At 37.1% G+C, this 22,527-nt stretch overlaps 1 protein-coding gene across 1 annotated transcript in view; it reads left to right on the forward strand.

Moving 5' to 3' along the window:
* Nucleotides 1–320: 320 nt before the first annotated feature.
* abca3b (ATP-binding cassette, sub-family A (ABC1), member 3b) overlaps nt 321–22,527 on the forward strand; it is a 58,528-nt gene continuing 36,321 nt past the window's right edge. The window contains exons 1-5 of the mRNA XM_067422859.1: nt 321–529; nt 2,109–2,185; nt 10,745–11,000; nt 17,915–18,042; nt 21,255–21,420. Coding sequence (XP_067278960.1) covers nt 2,132–2,185; nt 10,745–11,000; nt 17,915–18,042; nt 21,255–21,420 — 604 coding nt within the window. The 5' untranslated portion in view covers nt 321–529; nt 2,109–2,131. The remainder of the gene's footprint in view (nt 530–2,108; nt 2,186–10,744; nt 11,001–17,914; nt 18,043–21,254; nt 21,421–22,527) is intronic.

The raw sequence follows: 22,527 nt of genomic DNA on the forward strand, positions 1-22,527 counted from the left end.
AAAAATGCAAAGTACTTAATGAGATATTAATGAGGCATTTTTTGTAAACTTTATATATATATATATATATATATATATATATATATATATATATATATATATATTTATATATATATATATATATATATATATATATATATATATATATATATATATATATATATATATATATATATATATATATATATATATATATATAAACAATACTGTTGGTTGTCAAATATTCTGTGTATTTACATATATTATGATATAAATGCAATTTACGGACTGTTGTCTGTCACTACGGTCACATGACCACAAGCAGCCGCCCAGCTGGCGGAGGTCACGTGACCGTATTTGTTGTGTCGCTCGGCACGGCCGCGACGTTGCAATGTCATCATCTTCATCATTATTATCGTCCTTATGAGTGATATTTACCGACTGAATTTATCCGTGACTGAGCCGAGCTGACCGCGAGAATTTATTCAATGCTTTCCGACTGAAAGAGACGACATTGGAGCCCTATGCAGGACAGATAGACGAGTGTAAGGTGAGCTGTGTGCGCGCGTGCGTGCCTGTTTTCTATTGTGTTTTGCTGTGAGAATTGGGTTGATAAGCAAGTTCTTGAAGCAATCACAGGATCTTCGCAATGATCAGACAAACGAAACCAATATGTTATGCGCAATGCACGTTTGACATTTTAAAAAGACCGCTGTAATTACCAAGAAAGAATGCAAACAAAACAAAATCAAAAGATGACAATATGTGTATAAACGCACAAGACAAACAGGCACTGAAGCTCTGTCATCTATATGATGTCACTGCCGCGTCAGTAATTTCGCTGTTGTATGTTTAATAACGAAAAGCATTTAATGATGTTACAAAGATGACAGATGCTAAATAGTTACCTGCATATCAATCAGTTACCTGACTGACACATTTAAATGCAAAGAAGTATTTTATTTAAACTCAAATCAGGTGATATTTTAATCTGCATATTGGGATGGGAAATGATATTCCCCTCGGTGTCAATATGGTGGTTAAACTGGCCTTCTTGGCATAGTTTAAAGAGCTGAACATGACATCTTGTTCCTAACTACTCATCCAGGTTACTTTAAGGGGGGTGCTATTTACCGGTACATTCTGACTTATTTGCACCATTAAAGTGTTGGATTCTCATGCTAAACATGGATAATTTAAAAAAAAAAATTTAATTGGGTGTAGAATGGAATACTTTTGTGCCAAATACACTCCTTCAGAATTCAAACAAGTTTCAGAGGGGGTTTTCCCCCAAATATGACCCTGTATGACGTCATAAGTGCAGGATTCCTTATATGGCCACTTTTTCCTGATGAGCGCGTGCACATTAACCAGAACGAAAGCAATAGCGCGACCATCAACTAGCTTCGTTCGGATTACAGGAGCCGTCAGCAGCGCTCGCATTTAGTTTTAAGACCACGGAATCAACAACGTCACTAAAGAAGTGTTTTTGGTTGTGAGGGAAAGATAACCTTGTTCACCTTCCCAAATAACTAGTTTTAAGGAAACAGTGGATGCAGTTTTTTTTTTTTTTTTTTTGTGAAACTGCATCAAATTTCTGTTTTGTTGGCAGTCGGCACTTAAGTGCATATAATGTCAATAACACAGAGTATAGTGTATCAAAAGATATCCAGGGATAATGGCATGTGTGCTTTTGACTCTTTAGCTCCGCCCACTGCAAGCATGCAAAAGCTCGGCTGTTTTGGGAAAGAATCTGTACAGCGTATCTTTTATAAATATGAAAAAACTAAAGACTCTTCAGAGATATGAACGACGCAGTACTACTCTATAGGTGCTCAAGATTTACACGAGATTGGCAGAAACTGTGTTATGTACACTTTCAGTAGTTCTTGTTTGATCACACCACATTGTGCAATCAGAGCTGAAATAGCAGTTCATTGTTTAAGCATATCTGAAACATGAATATTGTAGTCGTTCTGTTATCTCAGAATAGTTGCGTAGTTGCGAAATACTCTTGCTTACAGACTCAGAAGTGATGTGAAATTCATGCAACGGCTCTGATATGGTTTTCCTAGCAATTCTCTAAAAGTCTTGTGCAGTGAACTAATGTTCGCTTTCTCTTCGTCCAGGTTGTGAAGCTCTGAAAATCAAAATGGCTGTACTGCAACAGTTTGGCTTGCTGCTGTGGAAGAACTATATTCAGCAAGTGAGTATTTGTCTTATTATTGCAATGTACGCGCTGATATTTATTATTTTGTTTTATTGCTGGTTATAAGGTTTTATGGCAATGACATACGCTACCTTTCAAAGGTCTGGCATCAGTAGGATATATATATATATATATATATATATATATATATATATATATATATATATATATATATTGAAATGTGTGTGTATATATGTATGTATGTATGTATGTATGTATGTATGTATGTATGTGTGTATATATATATTTACAATGTTTTCAACATTGATAATAATCAGAAATATGTCTTGAGTATCAAATCATCATATCAGAATGATTTCTGAAGGATCATGTGACTGAAGACTGGAGTAATGATGCTGAAAATACAGCTTTGATCACATTTTAAAATGCATTAAAACACTAATTAAAAATTGTAATAACATTTCACAGTATTGCTGTTTTACTGTTATATTTAATCACATAAATGCAGCCTTGGTGAGCATTTTCTCCAAAAACACTAGCACATGGGCACTGGAAAAAATTGTGGGTGGGTCCTCCACTATAATTTTTCTTTACTGGAGTAGATGCTATTTATATTAAGTGTTGTCTTGTTTGTTAAACGTCTGGGGGGTATTCCAGAAAGCAGGTTGCACTATTATAACAAGGTAATGTTTAAGTTGAAATATATTTATTATATTGTCATCTCACGCATTCAATTAATTATCATCAAACAAACAATATAATCCTTATTTTTAACGAAGAGATTGAAGAAATTATTGCACAACCACCAAATAGTGCAAATAGGTGTGCACTAAGTAGGTTATGTAAGTCGCCATTAAACAAAAGGAAGAAGAGGAAGTAGAATGTTGCGCTCTTTCTTAACGTTTGTTTCCACGGCGATTCGTCGCTCTGTTGAGAATGTCTTGTGTGTTAACCGGGAGCATAATCTGAGTTGGCTGAACTTACTCTAGGATGTGTTTTTGGAACCAGCAAATTTCGAGTAAGCAAGGTTTAGGTTAATCAACCAGGAGTTCAAGGTATATTATAGGTAAGTTAACCTTGCTTTCTGGAATACATCCCTGTTTGGGGCAGAAAAAGCTGCACCAGTAAAGGCAGAGCATTTTGAAGCAAATTGGCCCGAGGTTTGAATCCGCCTTTTGCAAACTCGCTCTACTCCCTTTTCCCATTCAACATCAAATCAGAAAGACATTTATTTTCAATAAAAATAAAGAAAATATTCAAAAAATGGAAATAAAGTAGCTAACGCATTTAATAATACAATGTTAATCGGTTAGAGGTAGGTGAACAGACATGTGCTGAATTAGAGCTAGTAAAAGTGATTGGGTCAAAAATCATAGGTCTTAAAAAGTGGGTGTGTCTTGTCCCACCCACGTACAATGGTTTAGACGCTAATGAGTTAGTATATATTATTAAGGGTAATAAGGATCATTTTGGGTTATAAAGCCCACAAATTATTGGATCAGAGGTGTACTGTGTGATATAATGCTGTTCTGGATAGTCGTGATTTGCAAGTTGTTTAGCACCAGGGAACCAATCATAAACACTCTCCAAACCTGCCTCATTAAAAGCATAGTATGTAATTTACACCGCTAAAAGTCACTTATTCAAAACAAAGGCTTACCTTAATTTCTATTCCGGGAGCTCTACAGCTGGTGGAAAAGAATCCAACGCGACTCAGGCAGAAATCATATTCATGGATGTGCTAATATATTACAGATTTATTGTAGTATGAAGCAGGGTCGCTGGAGTTATTGCTAATGAGAGACAAGCGCAACACACTGCTGGAGAGCAGTGGAGCTTTTATTATGCCTCAGCTTCCACTTCTTCCACTCATGTTAAAATTGAGGTTAATGTAATTGCACAATGTAAGTGCACAAGTCATCAAAATATATAACATTAATATATAGCATTTAGATTTCTTAATCCAAAAATCTTACATATTGTGCCTCTAAATATAAGTGTTTATATAGTTTATATTGTGGCATCACTACAAACTTTCACACCATGTTATGATTAACTATTAGCATTTTTTAGAAGAGTTAAAGCAACCAGAGCGTATTGGCAGTTGAACAAGCTGTTAGTTAAATAGGTTGCATGCTCTTTGCCCGTTCTGCTCATCCAATTGATGTTAATTAATCTTGTAAATATGCAAAAAAAGAATTTAAAACTCTGACTGTTCAAATGTGCATTGTGAAATCTCTCAACCACCTAAAATGAATCCGTCAGGGTAAAGGATGACAGTAGCCGAGAAAAATAGCTTAAACGCAAATAAATGTGGTCACATGACAAGATTAGCCTATGCAGTGTCCACATTTGTGGCATTGCTCCCATTAAAGCACCGTTTCTCTGTAGTTCAAATGTGCATTAAATCTATTATGTTCATATTATTAAGTTGTTTATTCAATTATTTTATTACCATTGGTAAGAATAAGATGTTATCTCTCAAACATCATTCATTCTTATTTTTGTTTTAATCTAATTTTAAAAAATCTAAATAAATAAATAAATAAATAAATATATATATATATATATATTTAAAAATATTATTTGTAAAAATAGTAAGCAGTACATTGGTGAATTTCAGTTGCCTCGTCATCACTGCATTTTACAAACATTTGGGATGCGAAAGATCATTTGTCCATATAAGCTGCAAATGCTCTTCATACCCCAGCCATTCATGGACTTGCTGATTAGTATTGACACTATAAATTATTATAAATTCCCTTGTTTGAGGTGTATACCATAAATCTTACATATTATATAATGATAGTAATAAGTACGTAATTTAAGTACTCTGTCATTTATGTATTTGCCAAACACAGTCTTTTTCTTCAAATCTTTAGTTCAGGGTTTGCAGGTTCCACAGCAGCTTTGGTGCCTACGCTCTGTTATGTATTGTCATCACTACCGCATTCTCATTGGTTCGCTGGCATATGGGGGATTACATGAGCAGGGCAAGCTGTGAGCCGATCGCTCGCACATTAGGAAAAATGTACCGTTACTGTCAGATCTCAAACAACGGAAATCACATTGGCCCTTGTTTATCAAAAGTGCGTACACCAAATTTCCAGCGTACACCTTGCGTACACCCAAACCCACGGTGACTTTGAGATTTATCAATATGGACGTTGGCGTACGGCACGCTCAAATCCTACGCCAGCTCAGGAGGTGGTGTACGCACGTTTGAGTTAGTGGGAAAATGCGCAGAAAAACAATAACACCACAAAACGCACTGACAAGATATGCTAGGCCTATATTATAACCCACTGTTAAAAACCACAACAACATAGTAATTATAAACTTCAGTGTTTATTTTTGTGCAACGTAGACTTCAATGTTTAATTTGTGTGACTATAGGCTAAAGCATTTGAGGCATGTATTCCTCCAGTTGCGAGCCTGTGCGGCAGCTGCGCACGGACTGGGACTGAATAATTCAGACTGACAAAATAATGAAAATTACATTCTTTTTCTTTTAAATATTAATAAAATAAATAATAACGACATTCTTCTTCTAAATAACAATAAGCGTCATTAATAATAAAAATCATAATAATATAATAAAAAGAATCTTACAAATTGTCATGCAATCATTAATGTGAATGAATGGTAGGCTACTCCACATTACATCATCATCACTATCGTACACCCCAATAGCCTACATGTGCCATGATACGAAATTAAATGCTAATTGTTTTAAAACATGTGCTGTAAAATAATCCACTGTGAGGTAGGCCTAATTTATCATCCAAACAGCTTTAAACTGCTGGAATGCGCTTCTCAACCTCCACACTATTAACAGTAGGCCTACTCGTAATTTGGGTCCATATTTGTTTGTTTTTTGGGTGCCTTTAATCCCACTCTTTAAACTCCCAAATAAAACAATTTCGCTTTTTTCCACTTCTGGTAATTTTCTCGATGGGCGCGTCTCAATCATCTCACTAGTTCAGTAGTCAGGGCACTGATCAGGGAGTCAGCCCACTGACTTATGTCCTATTCAGTGCCCTGACTAGTGGACTAGTGAGATGATTGAGACGCGCCCGATCTCCACGTCAGAGAAGTTTGGCTTCTTTGCCGTCTTCCTTGTGTCCATGGCGTAAAATGAGGGTATGGGAGAGGCGGAGACTTGAATATATAGGGGTGTGTTATTCTAATGACGATCGTTTTCAGCCGCGGCATTTATCAAGGGCAGGTATTGCGTACACCTGGATTGCAGAGGTGCGCACAGCTTCATAAATCAGGCGGTGAGAGGATTGTAAGCATAATCTTACGCCAACATATACGGCCGTTTCTACCATAGACTGTAAAAAAATATGGATGTAGTGTCCGTGACGTCACCCATAGGATTCCGATAAGCCGTTCTGAAGCTTAAAGTATGGCCGAGCTGGGCGTTGCCATCTTGTGAGCGAGTCATCGCGTGTCACTCCCTCATAACAGAAAATGGGCTAAAAGGCGGGATGTGCGCGGAGCTGAGGTGACGCAATGACTATAGACGGCAGATAAATGGCTATCCACTTGTAACCACGCCCTTAATTATGCAGAACTTTAAGGCTTTATGTAACGTAAACGAATGAGTTATAAAAAAATTCACCCCCCTCACAGTTGTCATGAAGATTAGTCTAATTAGTCTAGTCAAAATTAGTCTTATAAGCCAAAACCACAATTTGTACCAGGCTGTAAACATGTTTTTTTCTGCTTTAAAGTTGAGAATTTTAACATGGGGCTCAATGAGATTCTGCTCCCTTCTGGAGCCTGTCCCTAGTGGCCAGTTGAGCAATTGCAGTTTACATTACTTCCGTATTGGCTTCAAGAGAGATCGCGGGAGGTTGCCGCTTGGTTTCTACGCAAGATTGATAAATGAGGGCCAATGTGTTTGATACAAAACATAGACTGAATCAAGAGGCAAAAAAAAGTCTTAACTTAAGTGATTTTCATACTATGTTATTTTCTCCATAGGGAAATTATTCTTATCCTCAGCCAATGTGCTGTACCGTTTCAAGGTCCATAGCAACCTACCAGAAATGACAAAAATACAGCATATTTTGCAAACGCACCTTCCATGCGTTAGGCCTGACTCAACTCAAACACAACTTAACAGTTTTAATGGGTGCTTGTGAGAATCATTAAAGGGTAAATGTAGGTTACTTTCAATAAATGGTCAAAAATATTAGTTAAATTTTAGCTGTGTTGCTATGTGTCATGAGAGTAAGCATCTGAGCAGCTACCACTCTTACATTATAACCCATCCAACGTGTAGGTCCTTTTTTAACCTGTAGTGCCACCCAGCATACCCGGGTAAAAAAAAGTCACAGCTCGCCACTGATGAAATTATGTATGAAAACAACTCGAGGGCAGATTTTTTTTAGCGATACAACAAAATAGCTTTTTTAGGGGAAATTTTAAGATTTTTAGGGGTGTGTCATTTACACACACCTTTTTATCAGTAAAATGCTAATTGAATGGAAACCAGTTGGAGACAGCTAATTTTTTTAACGCATATTCACTTTGTCGATACCAACAACATGTCAACCCAGGGTAAAAAATGACCCTAGGTTAATTATTTAAAGTGTGAAAATGGTCAGAAGAAATCAGATTCTAGAAACCAGAAATATCAGTCAAGACGTTACAGCGAGACGCTGAAGGAAATCTATTTTTGCTAGTATGCATAACTAGTTAAAAGCACAACAAAGACATGGTGTTCAGATGTTAATGATTTAACTCGGCGGTTCTTTTGCTCTATTGAATAACTCTATTGTTCCTTTCCATATTTGGCATTATAGATTAGATCTGAGAGTTTCTTAACAGTGCTGTTTACCACAGATTCATGGCTTTGATGTTTGTGTGAGTTCGTGTATGTATTTTTCACTCTCCTTTGCTCTGCACACTTGTGGAGGTTTGCTGTCTTGTGTAAGATCATGTGCAAATGAAGTCTATCAGAAATGAACTTTCTCAACAATCAATTGAGCTTGATCAATGTGGTGCATGAGGCGTCCCAATTCCCTCCTGATAGAGCGCTTTTTGCACACGAATGGGCTCCAGCTGTTGCTAGGGTACCCACGCCATCAGAGGCAGTAAACACTGGCCCCTTCATGCCTCATTATGGCAGACAGGGCTGCCTTCCTGACCTAGATCAGAGGTCTAAAGTTCTTTATCGATCTAGATCAATCTCCGGTGCTGTGTGGGCTCCTGCTTACTTTCAACAAACTCTAGATCAACAACAGGAATATGACTAATTCATTGAAAGTTAGCGCAAATGGGAAGCTTGCAGCTGATGTATAATATTTTAGTACAGTATTATTTATAATACTGTAATACTATAGTATATTTAGTAAGTATCATGACTGTAACAAAATAATATTCTTTTTTATTATTATTATTTTATGTTTAAATCAGTCTAAAGTATAGAAAGGTATTCATAATAATCAAACAAACCCATCTTTGTCCTAGTGGTTAAAGCATCTGCCGAGACACAAATTTGGTCTGCGTCATTGGCCCTTCTCGTTTTATCCTCTGTCTATACCGTCAATAAAATGACAACAAGATTTTATTTTGTTTTACAGCCATTCACACATCTGCCCTTATCTACAAAACTATTATTACATTTCTTCCATGATCCATATACATGCATATCTAACTAATTAAAGGTGAAGTGTGTGAATTTTAGCAGCATCTAGTGGTGAGGTTGTGAACTGCAATCGCCCACCGCTCACCTCTCCCTTTCGAAGCACATAGAGAAGCCACAGTGGCCAACAGGACAAAAATGTTGTCATTGGGACTGCAGAGAGTAGTTAGTGCTCTGTAGAGCAGTTTGTCCGTTTAGGGCTACTGTAGAAACATGGCGGTGCAAAATGGTGACTTCACTGTAAGGGAACCTGCGGTGTATGTAGATAGAAATAGCTCATTCTAAGGTAAAAAAAACACAATGGTTCATTATGTGAGGTCTTTATACACCACTGAAAACACAATACTACACCTCTAAGTGACCATACACTGTAAAAAGTGATCAGTTGACCTAACTTTAAAAAAAGTGAGTAAATACACAGTGTTATTGAAAAAATTTAGTTATGTGGGATTGTCAAGTTCACATAACTTAATGGTTTCAGTTACACATGGTTTGTTTACTCATTTTTTTAAAGTTAGGTCAACTGATCACTTTTTACAGTGTGGGCGGAGGTTGAACTAACTCCAAGGAAAGCCTAAAGAGATGTGCTTCCCCTTTAAAAATACATTTCCTTCTAATAGTTTAAATGTCCAACCTACACAGCCCAGCATAAATGCTCCTGATAAATATTTTGTTATTGAAGCGTCTACATTCACAAATGACTGTTAAAGCAAGCATAGGCTACAGGATTTTGCCTGGCAGGAAGAGTGCAAAGAGTACTCTCTCCTCTATAATCACAAAAGGCAGTTATCTTCATCGCAATCTCACAAACTTCTGTTATACTGAATGATGCTCTCTGCACAGTGCATCTCTTATTTACGTAATGTTCACGCTTTGTTTGTTTTTATAAGAGGATTTATTTGAGGCGAGCATGCAGAACTTAGCCTAGAAATCTGGACGCACCCTAGCGGCAGCAAATTTAATCTGCCCGCGAGTGTAGTCTAGCAACTCTCAATACCCTTCTGAGCTGTATTCGCCTAACTCTTGCCGGGCCAATCACATCGTGTATAGAGTCGGTGGGCGGGGCCATAATGACGACGGCCGAGTTGCGTTTGCGTGCTTCTAGTAAACACAGAAACTGGCGAGCGGCGTTCTTTCGAATCAGCTTTGACTACGACTCTGGAAGACTTGGAGTTAAGCTTTTCTCTGAGAAAAGAACAAAGAACGGCACTGAAGTCATTCTTAAAAAGGGAAGATGTGTTCTTAGTTTAGCCGACCGGATACAGCAAATGTTTAATCTATCAACAAGCTCTGCTTCACCTTCGTTGCTCTGGTTGGTGTAGCACTATCCTATCGCGTGCAGGGGGAGTTTGAAAGACAACCGTTTATCCCGCCCCTCGGATTGAGCCCTGTCTATGGTGAGTTTCCAGACCAAACATCTTGATGTGGGTCTGGCTTGTCAGGCTATGCAGAACTCCAATTGGATGAGAATCCACTCATCGCTCAAAACGCTAGAGTTTTTTTGTTTAATGCTAGCGTAAGCCCCTCAGATTGGCCACTGAGTTCAAGAAATCAACGGATACGTTTTTGATTGGCTACATTGCTCAACGCTGCAAAAACATGTTATAAATAGAAACCTTTGATGTTCTTTAGAGTGCGAACACATTTACTTGCCTTGCATCCAAATTTGTTTCCAATATGCTATTATTATGGGGAAAACTGATCCTAGACCTGCAGTTATGGGCAGCTCTTCACTCTAAAAGCAGCCTTACACATGCTTTGTCTATGTAACTGACTAAATATCCAGCCACCCATCTTCTGTTCTCCTCGTTGACTTCCTCTTTCTCCCTATTTACATGTACATTTACATTTATGCATTTGGCAGACGCTTTTATCCAAAACGACTTACACTGCATTCAAGGTACACATTTTACATTTTGTCAATTCTGCATCTTTAGAAGCGGCAGATCCTGGTCATGCTGGTGGAGATCGCACTGCCACTGCTCTTCTCAGCCACCCTGATCATCCTGCGGCAGAATGTGTCAGTCACTAACTACCCCAATGCAACACACTACCACAACTTCCGGTTGAGCGACCTTCCACACACACTGTGCTCCCAGCACCTGCAGCTGGCCTACGTGCCCGCTAACGCCAGCGTGGTGCGGCAAATCACAGAGGACGTCCGCCAGAGCCTGGGAGGCTGCATCAGAACCGGTAAGAACTTTTGGGCTCTCAGTGGTACAAGTGTGGAAGTGTTTTCATTAAAACTCATCAGAGCTGTGGCCAAGAGTTTATGCTCAGATACAAGTTTGTTTCATTTCTTTGGCTTGTATTATTGGCTAATCTCGTTACCAATATATGCATCAAACTTATGCAATAAATTGAAAACCTATATGGAAATTGAATTATTATTTTATTCGATTTTTTTCCGTTTTACAGCCATTCACACATCCACCTGCCCTTATCTACATTTATTACATGTACATGCCATTACAACTATTATTACATTCTACCACGATCCATAAACATGCATATCTAACCAATTAAAGGGTTAGTTCACCCAAAAATGAAATTGATGTCATTAATGACTCCCCCTAATGTCGTTCCACACCTGTAAGAGCTCCGTTCATCTTCAGAACACAGTTTAAGATATTTTATATTTAGTCCGAGAGCGTATCTAAGTGTAGGCACACTATACTGTCCATATCCAGAAAGCTAATAAAAACATCATCAGAGTAGTCCATATGTGACATCAGTTAGTTAGCCAAATCTCTTGAAAGCATCGAAAATGCATTTTGGTCCAAAAATATCTAAAACTTTGACTTTATTAAGCATTGTCTTCTATTCAGTGTTCCTCCAAAAAGATTCAAACGGTTCGTGAATCGATCATTGATTCTGAATGCCAATGTCACGTGATTTCAGCAGTTTGGATCACGCGCCAAACTGCCAAACTGCTGAAATCACGTGACATTGGCGATCCGAATCATTGATCGATAAATAAAGTCATAGTTTTTGTTATTTTTGGACCAAAATGTATTTTCGATGCTTCAAGAGACTCTAATTAACCCACTGATGTCACATATGGACTACTCTGATGATGTTTTTATTCCCTTTCTGGATATGGACAGTATAGTGTGCCTACACTTAGATATGCTCTCGGACTAAATATAAAATATCTTAAACTGTGTTCTGAAGATGACCGGGTCTTACGGGTGTGGAACGACATTAGGGGGAGTCATTAATGACATCAATTTCATTTTTGGGTGAACTAACCCTTTAACTAATTAGGGTGAACTAACGCCAATGTTTTTTAAAAATGTATTTTTTTAATTTTTTTTTTTTTTTATTGTATTAAATTTAATTAAATGTATTAAAGGAAGTGTATGTAAGATTGTGGCCAAAACTGGTACTGCAATGACTGTAGAGCGGTGTATCCCCCTCCCCCTCCCCCTCTCCCTCCCCCTCTCCCTCCCCCTGCCAACCCCTATCTGCCAACCCCTGACTCGAGGTTGGCAGATTGGCTGCAGGATCAGCAGGAACGTTTGTAGATCTGCAGCTGTGGTAACTAGAGCAGATCTGGCAACCCAAAACACTATTGACTTTGTGATTGGTAGATAGGTGGAGGGCGGAGCTTCAGGCCAAAACACAACATGTCAACATCAACATCAGTTGAGGGCTGCAACAACAACTTTTAAATGACAATATCCTGGCCGGTTATAAGTATTTGAAATGAACATCAGGGACATTTTATGATTAATTGAAATACATTTCCTACATACAGTTCCTTTAATACTGCCAAAAAATCCTTGTGAGTTCAAATAATTTTTAATGAATGTTCTCTGTCATGAAAGCTTTAAAAGTAAAAACTAATACAAAATCATGGCAATTCCCTGTTGTTATCGCCTAGAAATTGCATCTCATGAGAGCAATATCTCTAAAATATTTTTATTAATATTGCACATATCCGTAAGTCATGCATGAAAAGTCATGGAAGTTTATTGGACCAAAAGTGCGTGAGGATTCACTGCTCTTTCGTTTCTATAATTTTACAAGTTTACAGTTGAAATGCAAAGCATCTCTCGAGTTTTGTGAATGAATAGCATTGTGACCACACCAAAAGCCTTAATGGCAGGTTTTCCTGGCATAAATAGCTTCTGTCCGACCCTTGAATTCTCTTGGGGCTTGTGTTTATGAGCTGTCATAAAGTCCTGCAGCAGGTGAGTCACACAATATACCATTCTCTGGTTTGTGTCCTGATAACGTGAGTCATGGAGGAGGTCCATAATCCGATGCCTCAAGTTTGACTGTAAAATGAATAGCTTTGATCCTGTTAAAGTGCTGTCTAATATTCACCACTGACTGAACATGCTGGTTTAAAATAGTCTGCAGCAGTGCTCATGTAATGAAAGTCTTTGATTCTGACATTTGACATTTTGTGGGATAGCTGAGAAAAGGAAGTTTCAAGGCAAAACACATAATTTATCTAAAATCGCAGAGCTAAAGTAGAGGTTTATTTGTATATGAACAATGATAAACGAGTGAGTCACAGATTAATGCACCAGAGGCTCTGAATCAGAGATTCATTTGACCCTAACAGTTTGACATTTTGTCAGTTCATGAGCAACATTTGTCACACTGATTTTGTTTGCTGTTGTGTGCAACCGGGGCCTAAAGATGTCAATACTGTAGTACTAACTTGTAAACCGTCCCAAAACGGCCCAATTTTTAATGTTATTCTTTTTATCAGGACAAACTTTTAAGGATTTATTTATGGATCTAGAAAAATCATTTACAATTTACAATGAAACAGTAATGATATCAACATTTTAGATACCAGTATTCACAATTCACAAATAAATTCACAATTCTCTATTCCAATTTCAATACCATTGCTAAAAAGACTATAGCCTAATATAAATTTAAAAAGACAAGTAAACAGTCAGTAATTAAATAAGAACAAATAATCAAATTACAAGCAGAAGCATGTAAATGCACAAATGAAATAAACAGTGTTTTTGAGGTGTCTAACCGTAGTTGTCAGGTACAGACATTTATTAAAGCAAATGTAAAATAACACTATATAAATTAAACAGTGATTTAATCCTTCTTAAAGTTACAAAAGTTATTCAGTCAAGAGCAGTGGGTGTTTTTTTTATTTGTCATTTGTTGTCTGATTAACATTAAAAACACAGGCGGCAGTAGGAATATTAGGCTGCCGTCACTTTAAGAGCGAATGCACGGATCGATATACTGATGCATGCTTTCTCAAACGTTTACTTCACGGTCATTTAAGAAATAACCAACTATGTTGACTAGGATACTTTTTTTTTTTTTTTACATAATTTTGTGTGAATTTGTCCACTAAAGTGCAAGAAGATGTGAAAAAGAGCTCAGTTTAGTATGTCTGAGACATGACTTTATGCGTGCACAAAACTTTCCCCTCAACATGCGAGTAATGTAATGAGCTCCCTTTCACAATGTCTTGACTTATACTGGTAGATTATAGCCTGACAAGCCAGACCCACATCAAGACGTTTGGTCTGGAAACTCACCATAGACAGCTCAATTCGAGGGGCGGGATAAACGGTTGTCTTTCTAACTCCCTCTGCATGCAATAGGATAGCGCTACAACCAACCAGAGCAACGAAGGTGAAGCAGAGCTTGTTGATAGATTAATCTTTCGCCGTATCCGGTCGGCTAAACTACGAACACATCTTCCCTTTTTAAGAATGACTTCAGTGCCGTTCTTTGTTCTTTTCTCAGAGAAAAGCTTAACTCCAAGTCTTCCTTGGAGTTAAGGTCAAAGCTGATTCAAAAGAACGCCGCTCGCCAGTTTCTGTGTTTACTAGAAGCACGCAAACGCAACTCGGCCGTCATTATATTAAGCCCCGCCCACCGACTCTATACACGATGTGATTGGCCTGACCAGAGTTTGGATTTTACAGCTCAGAAGTGTATTGAGAGTTGCAAGACGACACTCGTGGCAAATTAGGCCCCGTCTACAGGAAGCCAGCGCTTTCCCAATCCGATCTTTTTCCCCCTCGTTTCAAGAAATATCTGCGTCCACACAAGATTACCGAAACTGACTAAAAATGATGTAGTATGTATGCCAGGCCAGTGAGTGGCGCTGTAATTCTGCCACAGAAATACACTAAAACGGAGAAGAAGAGTTGTGGCTGGCAGGGGTATAGCAGTGGACGGAGGTGAGGCAAAATCTCACACTAAAATAACAATAAATACATTTGCTACTTAGCAGATGTGTTTTATTAATGCCTACACCTACCCCAACCCAAAACATACCCTTACAATAATGCAGATACGTTAATTAAATGACGCGATATTGATGTGCGCATGCCCAGTGCCCGTAGTTGTACCTCTTTCCCCGTGCTGGACGTAGTGTGATGACATCACCGTTTCAGAAAATATACGGATTCGCCGTACACACGAAGACGGAAGATGATCGTTTTCAGATTTACAGCTTAGATTAGCTGCCGCTAGGGTGCGTCTAGATTTCTAGGCTAGGTAGATTAAGTACCGTATTTGAGATTTCTGTGTGTTTAAAGATATAAATAAATCACAAAAATAATTCTGTGCTATATGGGCAATGCCTATATTGTAACTAAAAGTGAGAAGTACTTCTAAAGCTTTTATTAAATGTTAGTTTCTACATTTGCTATTGCTAACACATTATTAAAATCAAAAGTAGTATCTGTTGAAATTATTTAGTTAACATGAGCCAAGATGAACTAGCTACAGGCAGTTCTATTTTAATAATTAATGTTGACAGATTAAAAATTCAGATGAGTTGCTTATTGTTGGGACCTTGTTGTAAAGTGTAACTATATGGCTGACTGTTGCGTTTAGATTCACATATGTTCACATTTAGCACAGATGCTTGTTGGTTGTATGTCATCTAGATTTTCTTGTTGATCCTCAGAGAGACCTGACTGCTCCTAACCTTACAGGACACAACTGTCACTTGCTCTGAGCCAGTTTAACTGGCTCAACCGGCTCCTCTCTCCTGTTTTTTTTTATGGAGGCAGACCCCGTATTTCACAATAAAAAGTCATGTGAGGACATTTGGTTACACTGTAGACGGACGTTTGACCTAGAAATGAAAACTGCCGTTATTTCTTCGCCCTCATGTCTTTCAAACTCGTATGGTGCTACGTGTTCCTCTGAAGCAATAAAGAAATAATAGTGACACATCTTCATTCAGATCTCTCCAACAGCAATTTAGAGAGATCACATCTGTCAATCTCCAGAAAGGACAATAAAAAGTGCCATTTAATAAAGGAGTGCAGGGATGATGAAGAGTTATTCACCACCGGTTCTCTCTTGGGGTTTTCCTATGGGGTTTTGTAATGTTTTTATTTTATTTATTTTTTCATATAATTTATGAGTAAAATAAGCTCTTTGGTAAACATGACATGATTATTTATGTTTACAATCTTCTACAATGTAAATTACACACACAGCACAGACGTTTTTATCCAGTTACTTATTAAAAACATACATTTTCAAAAATGAACATAACAGCTTCAAAATTCACATTTTAGATATGGGTGAGTGGTGTAATGGATGTTGTATAGCAAAATGTTCAAGTATAGTCAAGTAATGTTTACCACAGACCTTATTTTACTCATAAAAAAAAAAAAAAACCTCATCATAAAACCCCCTGTGAAAATCTCGAGGGAACCAGCAGTGAATTAGGCTTCCGGCCACTTTATATGCAAAGAATAAAATACTAACACAAGTCTTAAAAATAGGTAACACTCACACACACACTTTTGTTTTTGTGACATATGGGGACATTCCATAGGCGTAATAGTTTTTATACTGTACAAACCGTATATTCTATCCCCTTACACTGCCCCTACCCCTAAACCTACCCATCACAGGAAACATTATGCATTTTTACTTTCTAAAAAAATTCATCCTGTTTGATTTAAAAGCATTTTGAAAAGTGGGGACATGGCCATTGTCCTCATAAGTCACCCTCTCCTTGTAATACCTATGGCATACCCATGTCATTATACACATTTGTGTCCTCATATGTCTCACACACACACACACACACACACACACACACACACACACACACACACACACACACACACACACACACACACAATGGGTCTAAAAAAACATGAGAATATAATAATGTAACATGAGTAAATAATGACAGACTTTTTTTTTTTTTTTTTTGGCCAAACATTCCTTTAAAGAGCCTAGCTAACCTGTCGGTTTGTGTGTGTGCACTTAGTTGTGATTAGTTGTATATGTCATATTGTATTGTGTCAATGAATGTCCTCACAAAGATAAATGATGTGAATTTATAAAGAAAGATTTACAAAGAAAGATTGTTTGTGTATGTGTGTGTCTGCTAGTCTGTGTATGTTTGGGTGTGTCTGCGTATACATGTGCGCGTGTGTTGCATGTGTGTTTGAGTGTGTCTGTGTGTGTGCGTATTTGTGCGTCTGTGTGTATTTGAGTGTGAGTGCGAGTGTCTGTGTGTTTTCGTGTGCGTGCTTGTATGTGTCTGCGTGCGTTTTTGTGTGTGTCTGCCAGTGTGTGCATGTGTCTGTGCATGAGTGTGCGTGTGTGTGTGCGTGTGTTTGTGTGTAATTGGATTTAGGTCATAAATCCCAGTCGTGACCTGGCTGAAATCCAAGTTTTGCAGAGTGTCTCATTAGCTTTTTCCTGTTAATGTTATTTTCTCTGGAAAAACATACCTAGTGGTCATTATATCATCAACATATGTCTACAGTAAGCTGACAAATCCTAAAATCAATTATTTTAAAGGTCAAATGGTGAGCCAGTGTCCACACATCTCCTTTAAAGGTCACATGGTTTCGTTTGATTGCCTAAATGGTTAAATTTCACATGGATTAATCTATTTTTATCAGTTTTACCCTCAAAATATCTACGCACTGAATTGATTGCATATGGACAATTTGAATTAGTTTGAAGAATATATTTTCTATGCTAAAGTGGTTGGTTGTCTGGGTGTTGTCAAGGTGATTCGGGCGGTTGCTTGGGTTTCTTCCTGTCTGTTGTGAAAAGAGTCCGTAGTATGAGCTGTACTGACATATGTGGCACTAATGATGTGTGGTCTTGTTTTCCAGTCCGTGGCTTTGAAACAGAGGAGCAGTTTGAGGAGTTTGTGAAAACGGATCCTCAATCAGGCAAGATCTTGGCAGCCATTGTGTTTGAGCATCCTTTCAGCCACGACGATGAGCCTCTTCCTCTACAGGTGAGACTCAGACCTGACAGACATTAGCATTCCTCTAGCCAAGATCACACCTGCATACGGAACGCTTTGAGTCACCGTGTGGATGAATCTCGTGAAAAAATGTATTTCACATCAACATCAACTGGAAAAAAAAAATTACACATTTTATTATTAGTTTAATGCAATTCATTTCATTCTAAATTACATACAGTGGGTACGGAAAGTATTCAGTTTCCCTTCAATTTTTCACTGTTACGCCGGCTTCACACTGCACGCGTAAGCAGGGCGTAGGCAGCGCATATTTTTTTTGGCGCTCATGTTAACAGATGAGTGCCTTCACACCGGCAGCAGCGGCGCGTAGCAGGAGCAGAGCAGAAGCGTCAGTGCCGCGAACGTTTCGGCGCCGGCTCTATTTTTGACGCGCTGCTCACGATGAATTAAAGCCACAGTACATTGTTCTGATCAAAATTAACCTGGTTAACATGAAAAATAACACAGTTAACCATGAAATAATTTAGTGAAGTGTTCCGTGTGTTTCTCAGTCACCATATGACATCCGGCGCTGTGAAAAAAAAAAGTTCTACACAAAAACCGAAGTCACTGCCATAAGTTTTTGCCTGAACTACAAAAATAATTTTAAATAATGTATGCCAGTTAAGCTTAAATTAAATATGATTTAAATTATGTATATATTATAACTATATGCTGGTATAAAAACAGAAACGATAAACAAAAGCAGGTGGTGTCACAGGCAGTGTTCTTCAGAGTGCACCTCGTGGAGGTTGAGAAGCACACAGTTCTCTGATCCACACAATTTGCTTTGTAAAAACTTGCAAGTGAAGGAAAAAGCACGGGAGGAAGTTGGTGAGCGTGAGCGGCTCTTGGTGCTGATGGCAAGTCATTTTAAAGTGTTTTTGACAATCTTTCGTTGTCTCACGAAAGAACAACTAAATATGGATAGGTAACGTACACACATTAATATAGCACACATACATTATAGACATGTAGATAGACTATGATGTGCGTTATTTTGTCATTTTTAAAAAAACGTTTTTAGATAATTTGCTCATTTAGCCTACAATATATCATTAAGTTTCCTCTTAGTTATTGCAGTCATTTATGAATTATCTTTAAGAGGTTTATGATGGATAATGCATGTACATTTGATACCTATCCAATATTTCAAGACAATTTCCTGAAGTTTCTCTTTTTAGCAGTGTGCTTTTCATGGACATATAGTGCGATGGCCTTTCTTCTATCAAAAACTCACACTAAACGAAATAAAAAACATCAGAAACAAGTGAAACGATTTTTAAAAATAAAAGTAGCTTCATGATAAATCTTTGCTTTATTTCCATTTCAAATACATTAAAGAGAAATGCAAACTTATCAGTTATAGAGTACTATGTACACAACTGCGTGTGACAACTGCGCGCGACAAATGCTGCCTGTGTTAAAGCAAAAAGTGCGCGCGCTGCTACTGCTTTACACACGCGCTGCTTCGGTGCTGCCTACGCCCTGCTTACGCGCGCAGTGTGAAGCCGGCGTTATATTGCAGCCATTTGCTGAAATCATTTAAGATCATTTTTGTTTCTCCTGAATGTACACACAGCACCCCATATTGACAAAAAAAACAAACAAACACAGAATTGTTGACCTTTTTTCAGATTTATTAAGAAGAAAAACTGAAATATCACATGGTCCTAAGTATTCAGACCCTAATGAAACAATAAAAATGAACTTAAATGATTAAACTATTAAAATTAAACACAGCATAAAGTGTATTTACATTTCTATGCTTTTCAGTAATGAATTTTGGGGGAAAATAATTATAGTGAAAATAATAAAGTTATAAGGATCAAAAATAATTAGTTTTACATATACAAAACCATTTTCTTTTGATTTTGGTGTGAAATAACTCCCATTCTAAATTTCTTTACAGAGAATAGATTTTTTTTTATTTAGTTTAATATTTTTTATTTAGTAATAATAATAATAATAATAATAATAATAATAATAATTGTATTATTATTAAAATAAATACTATTTTTTTATTTTACAATTAAATGTTACTACATAAAGCTATCTTTAAACAAAAAATAAAAATTAAACAAAATAAAAAATATGTTATTAAACAAAATTTAATAACATATTTTTTATTTTGTTTAATATTTTTTATTTTGTAATAATAATAATAATAATAATAATAATAATAATAATAATAATAATAATAATAATAATAATTGTATTACTAATAAAATACATACTCAATTTTTTATTTTACAATTAAATATTACTAAAGAAATAGTTTTTTTTATTTGATTTAATAATTGTATTTATTATAATTATTATTATTATTAATAATAATAATATACAAATTATACAAATATAATATACAAATTAATATACAGTATAGTCTCAATTCAAAATGTTTTGGTAAACCAACCAACAAACAAACCAACAAACATGTTTTATATATATATATATATATATATATATATATATATATATATATATATATATATATATATATATATATATATATATATATATATATATATATAATATCAATTAATCAATCAATGAAGCATAATAATATTTGAAATCACAATCAGCATGTTTATCAAAAAAAATCACAATTAGCATCAGTGAAGTATATATCCAAAAATAGGATAGTTTTACATATGCAGAGCTATTTTTTTATTTTTATTTGGGTGTGTAATTTGCCACTTTCTTGTGAGTTCTTTTGTGAGAGTTGCATTTGCAGGTCTTTCATGAGGATAACCATTACTTAAAAAAAAGGAAATGTTCTTTTCTAAACAGAACACTTGAGGACAATATAATCTGTTTTCCACAGAAGTCACATCTAGCTGGAGGAATCAGGCCATTCGTGCTCTAGCAACAAAACCCCTCAAACCATGTTGTTTTCATGTCTCTGGCACCTTCTCATGTGCTTATGAACCACTGATTCAGCCATTTTGAGATGCGCTTCTTGAGGTTTTGGTCTCTTCTCATTAGGACATGACGTGAATCATCTCTAAAGAAGAAAGCTCTCGTTCCTCACTCACGAGCAGCGAGTCTTTCGCTGAGGGTTTAATGAGTTTAACGCAGCTCCAGTGGGGAGCACATTTCTGTGTAGAGTGTTCATAAAATGTATGTTGATATAATGCATAGAAAGCGTTATAAATACTTATTATCATATGCTAAATAACCCTTGATCTCGTGTATGGCAGGTCAGCTATCATCTGCGCTTCACGTACAGCCCCAGAAACGCTCCGGCTCGAGAGAAGTCCGAGCTCAACCCCAATAATGATCTGGACTGGCACACGCTCAGCCTGTTCCCGCTGTTTCAGCTGCCGGGGCCCAGAGAACAGCACGAGCCATACGGTGGCACGCCAGGTCAGTCAGCACAAATGTTGATCATCTTGATGTAAGGTGATGTAACAGTGAATCAGCATAAGCAACCTACAGGCTATCGATTTCCTGTTAAACTAAAAATTGCATGCAAAGTGAGTCATATCTGCTAAATGTTTATTTTTTTATGCATTAAAGGTGTCATGAACTGGCTTTTTTTCTTTTTTTATACTGTGGTCTGAGGTCAACTAATGACATCTGTGTGGTTTTTACATTTAAAAACATCATAACTAATAAGTTAAGAGGCTATTTTCTACACTGGTTTTAAAGGACAACTCCGGTGAGAAATAAACCTAGGGGTAATTAACAGATGGTTACCGAGTAGATCGTTCTCTGGGATGCGTTTTCATGAAAATCGAATGTAAAGAGTTTTATCTTTAAAAGGCTCAAAATACAAGGCTCAAAATAGCCTCACACTTACACCCTCATTATGCTACTGTGTTAGTGTGAGGCTATTTTGAGCCTTGTTAGTGGTATTAACTAGCGATTTAATTTTACTACCCTGTGTCTACCCTGTGCCCCATAGACAAGCGCTATAAGCTAATCTGTTTTTAGAGATAAAACTCTTTACATTCGATTTTCAAGAAAACGCATCCCAGAGAACGATCTAGTCTGTAACCATCTTCTCACTGGAGTTGTCCTTTAAGGCTGTCTTCTTCTGAATGCTTGGTTTTGATGGGCATGACCCACTGGAGACTTGGAAGTAAACGCCCACGGCTAGGATTGGAGAAGATTTGCATATTTAATGAGCTTCAGCTCCACTGTCATATCTATGCCCCTGTCAGTTCACATGAGGGAGAGATTATTTTGAAAGCGGCTACTGCAACTTGTCTTTATCAAACAAACACAATGATTTATTTCCCTCGATTGTATTACATGGCCCGCACCCACACGATCGGTCGATATAAGCACGAACGGCATGCACAGGATTAGTGCATGCGCACACACACACACACACGTGCGCGCCCAGATCAAGAAAGAATTTCTGCCGATGGGCGTACGTTTTGGTCTGGTACAGACCCGGGACTAGTACTATTACATATAAAAGACGTTTTACTCACATAAGTGTGTTGCACCATTCCTGTCGGATCC

The sequence above is a fragment of the Pseudorasbora parva genome, chromosome 2 (assembly GCF_024679245.1).
Source record: "Pseudorasbora parva isolate DD20220531a chromosome 2, ASM2467924v1, whole genome shotgun sequence".
NCBI lineage: Eukaryota > Metazoa > Chordata > Actinopteri > Cypriniformes > Gobionidae > Pseudorasbora > Pseudorasbora parva.